Source organism: Larus michahellis, chromosome 1 (assembly GCF_964199755.1).
Source record: "Larus michahellis chromosome 1, bLarMic1.1, whole genome shotgun sequence".
Taxonomy (NCBI): Eukaryota; Metazoa; Chordata; class Aves; order Charadriiformes; family Laridae; genus Larus; species Larus michahellis.
The window spans coordinates 224,125,699-224,137,113 of record NC_133896.1 but is presented as its reverse complement, the minus strand read 5'-3'; the positions used below and the strand labels follow the sequence as shown (position 1 = coordinate 224,137,113).

General features: G+C 44.0%; 1 protein-coding gene across 1 annotated transcript in view; it reads right to left on the bottom strand.

The window, feature by feature from the left end:
- LOC141737579 (putative N-acetylated-alpha-linked acidic dipeptidase) overlaps window positions 1–7,414 on the bottom strand; it is a 28,030-nt gene extending 20,616 nt beyond the window's left edge. The window contains exons 1-4 of the mRNA XM_074572523.1: window positions 7,260–7,414; window positions 5,741–5,849; window positions 2,767–2,953; window positions 1,877–1,978 (exon numbers count right to left, since the gene is read on the bottom strand). Of these exons, the coding sequence (XP_074428624.1) occupies window positions 1,877–1,978; window positions 2,767–2,953; window positions 5,741–5,849; window positions 7,260–7,377 (516 nt within the window). The 5' untranslated portion in view covers window positions 7,378–7,414. The remainder of the gene's footprint in view (window positions 1–1,876; window positions 1,979–2,766; window positions 2,954–5,740; window positions 5,850–7,259) is intronic.
- Between the last annotated feature and the right edge of the window lie 4,001 nt (window positions 7,415–11,415).

The following is an 11,415-nucleotide window of genomic DNA, read 5'->3' as shown; positions in this document are numbered from 1 at the left end:
TTTTCTGAATTTATGGAGTAGTTTTCCTTCTCAGTAAAGTCAAGTATAGCTCTATAGAAGTAGAGCTCTCAAGCTCTAAGTAAGTAAGCAAGTAAGCAAGCAAGCTCTACTTACTTAGAAGTATAGCTCTCAAGAACTTTGATCCATTTCTACCACTTTCCAGGAAGTTGCCTACTTGCGAGACTACAGTTAGCCTGTGATGTGGGTACTTTACATCCTTCTCCCTTCATTGAACTCGGAGCTTTACGCAGGAATTGTTCGCAAAATTAATGAGGAGAAAGAGAACCTGAACTTGGCAAGTTCCAAATATCTCTCTCCGTAGCTTAGTTCTGGTTTTTTACAGAATGCCTTTTAACACAAAATACATGAACAGGCCTGGGAGAATTCAGAAGAGCCCTGAACGCACTGAGTATTCCCACTGCTGAGCTATATACATGCTCCCTCTTTGCAGCACAGGTGCAGACAGCTGCTCACTGCAGAATGTTATTGCTAACAGCGCTAGCTAGGAACCTGGAGCTTTTGTCAAAGTTTTATGCAATAAGGTGAATATAAGCATCACATTTTGAAAAGACAATCTGTCTTTTCTTTTTTTTTTTCAGAAACAATGTTCTTACATCTAATTAAAATAAAATCATTTTCTAAAGAAGAAAGATGCAGCTTTCAGAATTTGTTTTTATTATTTCCATGACTTCACTTTTATTATTTCCCATATCCCATCACTCTCTCTCCAGAAATCAAATAAAGTGGTGAAGTTATTCTGCTTTCTTTGGGGCTATTATGTTATAACACAGTGCCAGAATCCGTGAATTTTACCTTACGTTACTGCAATTCTTGAAATACTCTAAGCTGTCATATCCTAGGGTACAGACTATCTGCTCGGTTCTCCAGCTTCCTTTGAGTATCTGAGGCAAATGAATACAGAATACCTTTTGTTTTCTGGACTTGCGCAGCTTATTAACAAACTTCAGGAAGCACATGACTCTAATACCGGGCTGTGTGAGTAAAAGCCTTGTTAGCAGGTTTCAAAGTCAGATCCAACTTTAAAGCAGAGACTGGACCAGATGACCTCCAGAGGGCCCTGCCAACCTACGTTATTCTATGTATAGAACGTATAGACAGGAAAGATGCTGAGAACAACAACAAAAATTTCTAATCTTACAAAATATTAATTGAAACCACTAATGATCACGGGATAGAAAGCTCCTGTTACACAGGACAGCTTTATAAAAGCAAGCCTGCCAGCTGGTACAAGATAGAAAAGATTAGTGTTAAACTCCAATCACAGCAACACTTTTACCGCCAGCTAGAAATGCTAGCAAAAGCCCTTTTCAAGCATTCCGTACACTGTGCAGTTATACCTGTCAGTGTGAGCCTTGGGCAAGCAGCATTTTGAAAATTAGATTGTTCACTTGGCTCCATAAATGTAACAGTCTTATTTGTTCATCAAGATGGGAAACAATGGTGCATAGCCACAGAAATATCAGGAGAAGCTTATAGCAGCTTACAACATTAAATTATTTTATTTTACCATATTTTTTTAAAAAAAGGTAAAAATAAAATCCAGTTCTGTCTCAAACTAGAGAAAAAAAATCAAACACGTATGGGTGCTCAATTTGAACATTGCTCCATTGCAAAACTTCCACGAACATCAGAGCTACGACATTTTTCCTACTGGTGACACGTCAGGTTTTGAACTAAAGCCTAAGACCCAGGAACTTCACGTTATTCTGTACCACTCTGTGCTATGCTACGCTACACTACACTATCATATTCCATCTTTTCTATTTCTGTCTCTATTTCTATTTCTACTCCTGTTCCTACTTCTCTTTCTATTTCTTTTCCCACTTCCATTTCTTTTACTATTCTACGGTGTTACCTCAGGCATTCCTTGGGCTGAAAACGCACTGTAGGGTGGCACCACATTTCTAACAGCCTCATATCCTGGAGGAGGAGGTTCAGATAAGGATGTATTGAAAATCTAGTGGCAAAGAAGAAAAGAAAAAAAAGTAAACCAGGCAATATGGAAAAGAAGTACTGTCTATTCAGGCACATTTCACATGCATTTGCAGTTTAAAAGCCTCTAGTTTTAGAACTCCAAATGAGGAGTGGCAACAACTTTCGCAAGCACCGAGCATCCTTTTCAGCATGCAGGCTCAATGTGTGATCTTGCAAATCCCATCTCCACTCTTCACACAGAATCCTGCTTAAATGAATACAAGGTCCCTTAAGGTGGTCTCAGGACTGCAGAAAAGAGCAGGTTAGATCATAATGGCAAAAAACGCTTGTGTCCTGCTCATCCCTGGAGCTTCTATGAGCACTAGAGCTGCTCCGTAATGAAGTGATGTTACTTGTGACAGTCCATCTCAAGGCCTAAACTCTAATCTTCAAGAAACTGAATTTAGCACAATTACCAATACTGTATAATGAATCAATGCAACTAACGATGCTGACCACGGCTGCTTTCCTCTTTCTAAATAACAGAACAATTTTAAAATAATTTCATTACATAAAGTCATTCTCTCACGTAATTCTACTTTAATCCATATATGTCAGTATGCTGTAAGGATCAGGGTAATTATTAGTATTCCTAGCGCATGCATTAAGAAACAAAGATTCAAAATACAAAAGCAAACGGGAACCCCTCGTTTCCATAGCTTTGGACCAGGCCCAACACCACTAGCAGCGCAGAGAGCTTTCCTTCCCAGGCTTCGCATGTGTATGAAGGTGATTTTGTTCCCTAGCTGTGGAAACTGGTGTTTTCTGTACCTCATTTCCATGCTCATCAGTTATTGAGATGTAGTTGGGCTTGGTGTCATCGGGGTAAGAGAGCAAGACATCATAATGAACCAACTGAACAGAATCCAAACCAAACTCCTTCCACTCAGCTTGGACTTGCTGCGCCAGATGCAGATTCTCCTTTGTTCCTGCTAGGTGAGGAAGCCGTGTAAAATTGCTAGAGAAAAAGAAGCAACAAGTCAGGATCAGGCATTGCAGCTCATAATCAGAACTCCTCTTAGCCTAGCTGGAAATAAACCCATTAAAGATGATCAGACGTATACAGGCTAAATAAGGACCTAGACTCCTCTGTATCCATGAGTCTTACATATCTTATCCATGCCTTATACATAAATTAACAGGTTTCAGTCTGACCTGAGCTACCACAGGTGTTTGTATCTTCCTCGCAGCTGTGGGGTCTTGTCCTCGCTTTGCTCTTTGTCTTCCGGGTGACCTTAAGCCAATCACTCCTATGCATAATGAGACTGACCCTCCTCGTGAAGTGATAAAAGAATTGGGTAGAATTATCTTTGCGTATTTAATTTAGAAATGTGCATAATTGGTCTGATCCCTACTTTTAATTAACTGGATATTCTCCTTGGGTCCTACTATTTTCATTAATTTTGGCACAAATACCAATTCATCTAAAAGTTCACTCTGCGTGTGTCTTGCTGGCAAATAAGAGAGAGTGAGTTCACAGTGGCTTACCAACAAGGAACAGAAAAACTCAACAACTTGTGACTGAAGAGAAAAAGTCATCCCATGTGAATAACAAACAGTGAAAGATAACATAAATAATGAACAGCCCATTGCCTGGAAAAAAAACAAAAACAAAAATTGTCCTGACCATTGTGAAAGCCTAGTGGTAAAATGAGATGAAGAAACTCCCAGGTGAACGAAGTTGTCATCACAATGCCCTCATCTTGTCATTTGACCATGCCATCAACATGCCACAGAAACATGTGTCGCACCAGATGGTGTTAATGAAGGAAATTGGATCTTCAATAAGGAAGGGGTGTAAGGTTGGGAAAAATTTGAATTTTTTAGTTCCAGTGAGAACAAAGACATCAAATAAAGCATTTTGGAAGAACTATACACTTCTGCTTTTGTAACAAATGCTGCTAGATAAAACCATATTCCTTTGATAACGTAAACATCCAGCACCAACACTGTAGTAAAAGTCCCTGCTACAGTGACAGTACCCTTTTCTGGATGACATACTGAACCAAGAGCACAGTTACGTGCTATTGTTAGAGCCAATGGCTGTTTTCTGTATGAGTCTGGAATGTTTAAGTCTCACATTTTCATTAAAATTTGACTTATGGAATAACATTCTCTTACATTATATTCCCATTTAACTGAAGATTGTGTTTTTCTTCATTTCCTCTTCTAATCTGTTGACTGCCTGTACTGGTAGTTCTGAGCAGGGACTAAGTATCTGCCATATTTCACCACAGAACTGGACACAGGACAGTAAATGAAGTACGACATTTCCTGTTGGCATGAAGACAGGGAGTTAAGAGGGCAGAAAGCAGTCCTTTTACAGAGCTGTTTAAGAACAGTTGACTTTTGGGGAGCCAAATCACAGGTTAGGACTGTTAAAAAATCCTAAATCTTCAGTTTTTGATGTTTATATAGTCCAGGACACGGCCGTTATGTAGTAAAGAGAATGTACTTCCCATCTAATTTATTTGCAACAGTTTGTGGCAAGTGCACTTAAAGTGAAACGAGTGGGATTGCCACAATCTTATAAACCAAAAATGTTTTTTTAATTATTTAGTTTTGTAGCAAGACAGAAGTTCATGCTATTTAATCAGGCTGGTAATTTAAGGCAAACCTGAATTTGTTGATTACTCCTAAAATAACTGATACTCTAACACTTTCTTTACACAGACAGTAAATTTCTATCCATAAACTATGACTTCTGGTCCATTACTGACTGGAATAAATACAGCTCTTAACAAATACTACACTCTCCTAGGAGAAAAATAATCTCTTTACAAGACCCCTAAAATAAACAAATAATAGTGTATCAGTGTCCTTGTAGTTCAAGCTTTTAAGTTACAGAAACTAAGAAATAAATTACAGTAATTAAACTGTAATAGATTAAAAAAAATCTGTATTATCATCTTCCATTGCTTTGAATTTTCAGGAATACATGTTAGCAGCTTTGCTTTTAGGATTTATAAAAGAAGTAAGGGTACATTTAAAATCAAGTAATTTAAGTCCTAAAGGGTAGAGGAGATGACAAAATTAGTGGTAAAAAACCACGGTGTCAAAAAAGACTCTAAAGCTTTAAGACTATGAGATTTATTATGAGCAGTGTAACGTACCGCCAGCTGACTAGCTGGTATCTACTATGTCTGCTCCAGCTATTCATTGTGCAGACAGAAAGAGCCTGGAAACGTATCCTTCTTCATGAAAGTGAGTACAAGGCTGAAACGGCCAGGCATTAACACATAAATTTGGTCACAACATGACAAAGTGTGAAGGGAGAGTAGAGAGTAGCAATACAGTATTAAGGCCTAAGCTGTAGGAAGAACCAAAGGCTTCAACACTGGCATGATTTTCTTCTCTCTTACACTGCTGTAATCTGCTGTTTTCTATTTAATCTCTCCTGATTTAAATTCATCCATACAGCCTAATCTGAGGTGAACTTTTTACCATAAAAATCAATGTAAGATAAACTTTGTTGTAGACTGAAAAAGGACACGTAAGAGAAAAGCTGAACTTCTACATTGTACAAGCGCTCACCAAGGGCTGAGCACGAGCTTGGCCAATTTTTAACTACTTTAACCACTGAGACAATCAAAACCACTGTTTTGTCCATCACAGCTCACTGGGACACATGAGATAAAATCTACGTCCAAGAACCTGTACACCCTCGTCTGTCTGGTGGCATCCTTGCACTGCTTCCTGCTTGGATTTTCTTTTCTTTTGACTGATTAGTCTAGATATTGCTTACTAAAGAAACTGCTTGATGTTTTCAGCTTTCATTTCGGCCATAAACGTTGCCTTCATCTCCTCATAAGGACTCACAGATGTCTTCTTTTCTGTGGGTTTTGCAAACCAGCCTGTACAACACACCAAAACACAATAGTAAGAACACCAGAGCAATCTTACCATGACACACACCATCCCTCTTTGGTTTCACCACAAGATTGTCACTGTGTATTTTACCACTGCTTTTATCTCAGCACAGACAAGCAGCCACAATCTACTGCAGGCTGCACAGCGACGGCAGCAGCAGTTGCCCTCACGTGAAGAGAACTTCTTTACCTAGGTAGATATTGAGGGGAATAAAATACTATCTTCATCACAGTTATTTTACTGTACATTCTAAGGAGACTTTCTTTAGCACCAGAACATCATTCTGTCAGTCCTATCAGTCAGCTCAGCAGTAAGGCAGCAGCCTTACAAAAAAGCACAGCAACACAGCCAGCCTTTGTAAGGAACAGATGTCTTGTAACTCCTTTCTCACTCTCTGGTCTGTCTGGCTCTTATTCTGGAATTTCTCCCTTACTGTGCAGGCATTACCAGAGTAAGCGATGAGAGGAACACCTGGCTAGGAAGAAAGTGTTTCTGACATCTGTTTTTTGCTTTTAAGTCAGAGTTGGGACATGGTGAGTGCAAACGCAGCGGCGGGTACATGGGCAGTGCAAATCAGCGAACCATCGGGGAGCCGAGGGCGGGTGACAGGCTGGCACCGGCGAGGCACCGGTCACTGGCATAGCGGAAGTGTGCCACATGAAATGTGCCACTTCTCTTTCGGCATGAAGAGAGCGATTCAGTCAGGGCTTCCCGATGGCACGAACCCCAAGTACATACCAAAGGGCGTTTCAAAATACAAGTGGCTCTTTTGTTTTCCTTCCTCCCCTCAGCTGGCCCTGAGCCATCTGCGAACCAAAAGGGAGGGAAAACCTCTTGTGGCAGCAACTCGCAGCCCTGCCTGCTTGGGCCGAGGTGGCACATGAAATTAAAGCCTCTTTCACTCCTCCTGTCAGCGCTCCTCCAGCCCCGTATGTGTCTTCCCGCCGTTCTGTTTTGGGCCCGTGCAGTCTCACGGCAGAGGGCTCTGTCCCCTCCTCACAAACCCAGAGCCTCTTCTGGGCAGAACTACTTTATTTACAAGGAAATCGAAAACCCAGCCGAAAAAGACACTCTCGCCTGAAGACCCCTTCTCTTGCGGAGGAGTCAGGAGTCCCTGGAGGGGTCGGTGGCTGGCCCGCACCGGCCTGAGAGATTATGAGGGAAGGAGGGAGGGAGGGAAGGGGGGAGGGAGGGAGTGTCGGCCGGGCCGAGTACGGACCCACCTCGGGCACCCCTGGCACAAAGCCGCGGGCGCTGGAAGCCGCCTGCTCCTTCCCCCCACCCGGCCCTTCCTCAGCCCGGCTCCGAGCCACCTCCCCCGGCTGGAAGGGCCGAGGGTGGCCGGGAGAGCCCCCCCGCCCCCGATGCGAAGGGAGGTTAAGCCCGCACTGTACCGATAAGGAACCCGAGGAGGAATAGCCCCGCCGCTGCTCCCAGGACGACAGCCCAGAAGCGGCCGCTAGCTGCCCTGGGGCCGGCCGGCTCCCTGGCAGCGCCGAGCGACGTCCACATGGCTGCCGGCCCCCTCCCCACCGCTCCCGGCACGGCCCGCCCCGCCGGCCGAAGTCCCGCCGTGGCCCGGCCCGCCCCGGAGGCGGGCGGGCGCTGGCCGTTCGTTGCGGCCAGCTCCGCGGCTCCCGCCTGAGCCCTGAGCCGCCCGTGAGGGTTCTGCTGTCCGCCGCCGCCCAGGGGCAAGGCCGTCCCGCCATCGCCGGCAATGTTGGAGTCCGCCCGGCTGCCGCAGCCGCTGCCCGGGGGGTTGCCGCTCTCTCGATGGACTCTGTCAGTCGATCCCAGCGCGCCCAACCCCCTGCTGCCCTCCCCCTCTTTCTCTCCTGCTCCTCGACACCGTGCCACCCCCTATTTCTTTTAACTTGCTACAGAGTGCGGTGAGGAGGGAAAGCGATGGTTCCCAGGCCTGGCTCTCCCTGCCTGTTCCACACAGAGCAGTGCTGTGCCCTCCGCCACAGGGCACACCCCAGACCCGGCAGCACCAGCGGGGCGAACGTGAGGGGAAACAAAAGCTAAAAGCTGCGATAAATGATTTAATCGCAAACAGGATTCCAATTAGAATTGATAATTTATTAAAGGAACAAAGGCAAGCAAACAGCGCTGGGTGTGCCAGGAGTCTCTGCCCAACCGAGACACACACCTTACAGGCCCCATTTTTGGTTTCTCTCTCCTATACTAATACATATTCATAACTGTCTCTAAAATGGTTGGCCCTTGCCAAAAATGGGTGTATCCCCCCTCTTACAGGTCACTATGCAGATAACAACAGGACCGGGTTAAGTTGGTATTCTAGAATGTTCGCCAGGTGGCTCCTGCAAAACACAGACAGGATAGACACACTGTCTCGTCTGCGGCCATACAGACAAAACAATCAAAGGTCACACTTCACCCTGTGGCCCTAACACTGTTCCACACTGACACGAATCAGTTAAGCACATTTCACAAAAGCCATCATTTTGAGAGATTTATTCTAAGGAATATTGTGCCCCAATACCCAGCACTCTCTGAAAGGCAATAAGGACCCTTCGGACGGGTATGCGCCCCTGTGGAGGTGGGTTGACTACCACCCATTTCTGTGCTCTGTGTTTCTTTCCAGTGTACACAGGTACAATCCCAAAGAGCACGGGTGCACCCCAGCTGCTGGGTTGAGAACAAGCCTGAAACTTCGTACGCTCCTGACTTTGCCGGAGTCTTTTTTTCCACCTCGTAAAATCTCCACTGTATAGTTTTGGAAAAACCTCTCCATTCAGTCGGGTCATCGCATTTGGGAGGAGGTCCGTGATCAGAGGGAAATTGTGCATACAGAGGTGACCTCCTGGGCCCTGCATGGATTTTTATCCTCAGGGGCCTGGCTGAGGTACCAGCTAGGGAGACAGCTGATGTTTAGGTCATAAAGTCTGCAGTTATCTTGTGTCCATGTCCACATATAGTATGTGCAGCCTGTTTCAACAGCAAGTGCCAGCACTTTACAGGACTGCTCCGATTGCACGACGCTACTTGCTGATGCAGACAAAACCTAAGACTAGGATGAATTCCAGACACTGGACTTTGACCTCATCTGCAGAGCCCATTGCACAAGGAAACTGTAGTACAAGACCACTAGATGAGCCCTGTGGAAAGCAGAAGTGTTGGTTGCAAGGAGCAATACACCAGTGACACAGCAGCAGCATGCTTCAAAATTTTGTAAGATACAAAATGCCTCCAAATGACCAGATAGATACTAAAATAAAATGCCAGTATTTGTGATATTAGTCCCGTGTCCTCCTCCCTGTTGTGCAGAAGCCCTGCTTTTAATGGTTCTCTGAGCGGGGTATTCTGCCACGTCACATCACGCCCAGATGCCTGCCAGGTTGCCCTCAGTGTGCTGGCTGTTGTAGATACCATTCTGGAATGGCCAGCTGTCCCCTACAATATATAGGGAACTTAAGTTTGGAACCGAGCACAGTGAAAGGTTGTACCCCTACCCAGCAGTCTACTTTCCTCCCCCATTCTGTACCTGAAGGGGCATAATGTGCCCGTGTTCACTACTCCACCACTACTTATTGATGGAAGCTGAAATCCATGCGATGTTTAAATTAAGTGGGCTGAAGAATGGAACATGTCTTCTGGTATTCCTAAAAAGATTAATATGGCCAGGGCACCTTTGGGCACAAGAACTTGGAAGAACGCATGGATCAGCTAATTTCTGTTTGAAGCACTTGGAAATTAAGTTAATGAAGCACCATGGGGCTTTTGCATGAGCAAAAGCATATAGCTTTTGATTAATATTCCAGAGGGATGTAATCAACCCCAGTGGCTTATGGCCACGCTTACTCAAGTGAAATAAGAAAGACAGAAAGGAACGGTCAGGAAACGGAGATGGGAATATTGTCAAAAGTTTGGTGCTGTTGAATAGTCTGGAACTAATTGACCTGCCCACACCACTTAGAAGCTCTGAATTACTGCTTTGAGACATTTTATATATAGGCTTCCAGTGTGCCTGTTGCTTGGACGGGACATTATGACCCTTAAATACAAAATAGCAGCAGCCAAAGGGCATAAGAAAGCTTTATTCAAGAACAAATTGCAGTCATGATAAATGCATAAAATGTTATACTTGTTCCTATACAGAATCTTATCGGTCACTTTGCAGCTAAAGCCATTTCACTAAACCAAAAATGTTCAATACACCAAAACTACGAAAAATTAATATTTCTCCTCTCCCTGTGCTTGATCGGAAGATCTTCTACTAATCACAGTATTTTAAGGCTTTTTTCTTATCTCTGAGCTGTGAGGAACATACAAAAAAAATTTTTTTTTTCAATTCATCCACCTGAAGAAACAAACTCACTGGTTTTTGAGATGCAAATCTTAGGCAATGTTTTGGTTAGGATTATCCTTTTGCATACCATTTATCACGACAGTTTTCCTTAGGTCCAACTGAAGCCAATTTAGTGTGACTTAGGTAGGATCTGTACTGGCAAGGTGTTGAGGAACTTATCTGTATGTCAAGGTGCTGTTCAAACACAGATGCAATAAGATCAACTTCTGTGGTACTTTCTTTTGATATACCTGCAGGATTACTACTTTAGTCTTTGCTAGTCCTCCAGCCTGTGAAAATGTTGTCACATTAATTTTCTGCAAATAAGGCTTACAAATATTTCGGGGGAGGGTTCTTGATGTACCTACTAAATGCATGCTGTAAATTTACTCAGGTTTGGGATTTGGGGAAGGGTGGGGCAAAGTTGTCTCAGTGGCAGCTTTTGCAGTAGCCTTTCATTCTCTGAGTCACAAAGCTAGTTTGATAGGTGATCGGGACAGGAGCTTTCCAACTCTTTTGGTTAGAGGATAAAGCAAAGGTGAAACCAGTTATGTCACTTACAGCCCACCGGAGGAACAGCCAGTTTAGTGTGGAGATAACACTACTGTAGTGTCTGAGAACATCTTTTCTAGCTTGTCAAATAAAGGTGTGTTTGCTTACAGCTGCCAGTCGTTGTTACAATTTTAACTGTGAAAGAGTGGACGCTCCAAGGCACAGAGTTCTGCTGTGGAACTGGTGACAGGCTGGCCGAGAGCTTACGTGCCAGGGTTTGAGGGGAGGCCAACAAGGGGACGTCATGGGGGTCAGCTGCTACTGGCTGCTCTCTCAAGATGAGCAAATGGATGAAGTCTTCTTTAAACAACTAGAAGTCTCATGATTACAGGTCCTTCAGCACGGGAGTGGATAAGCTAGTGAACAGGCGGCCCAAAGACGTGGCATATAAATTCTCAGAGCTTTGAAAAAAGGCTGAACAAAGCCCTGTGCAATGTGATCTAACTTGGACGTTAGCTCTGTTTTGAGCAGGAGTTGCTCTGAATCGACATCCTGGGGTCCCTTCTAACATTTTTCTATGATTCCATGATTCTAACGGAGAGCTGCTTGTGGATTAATATGTGATCTGCTTTGTAAATGTTAAAGTCTATGTTTCTCTATTAGAAATTTGTGATGCAGATAGCGAAATGAAAAGACTTGCCTAGCTCCCAAGGGTTCTGTACGATTAGATCATTTATTTTGAAAAA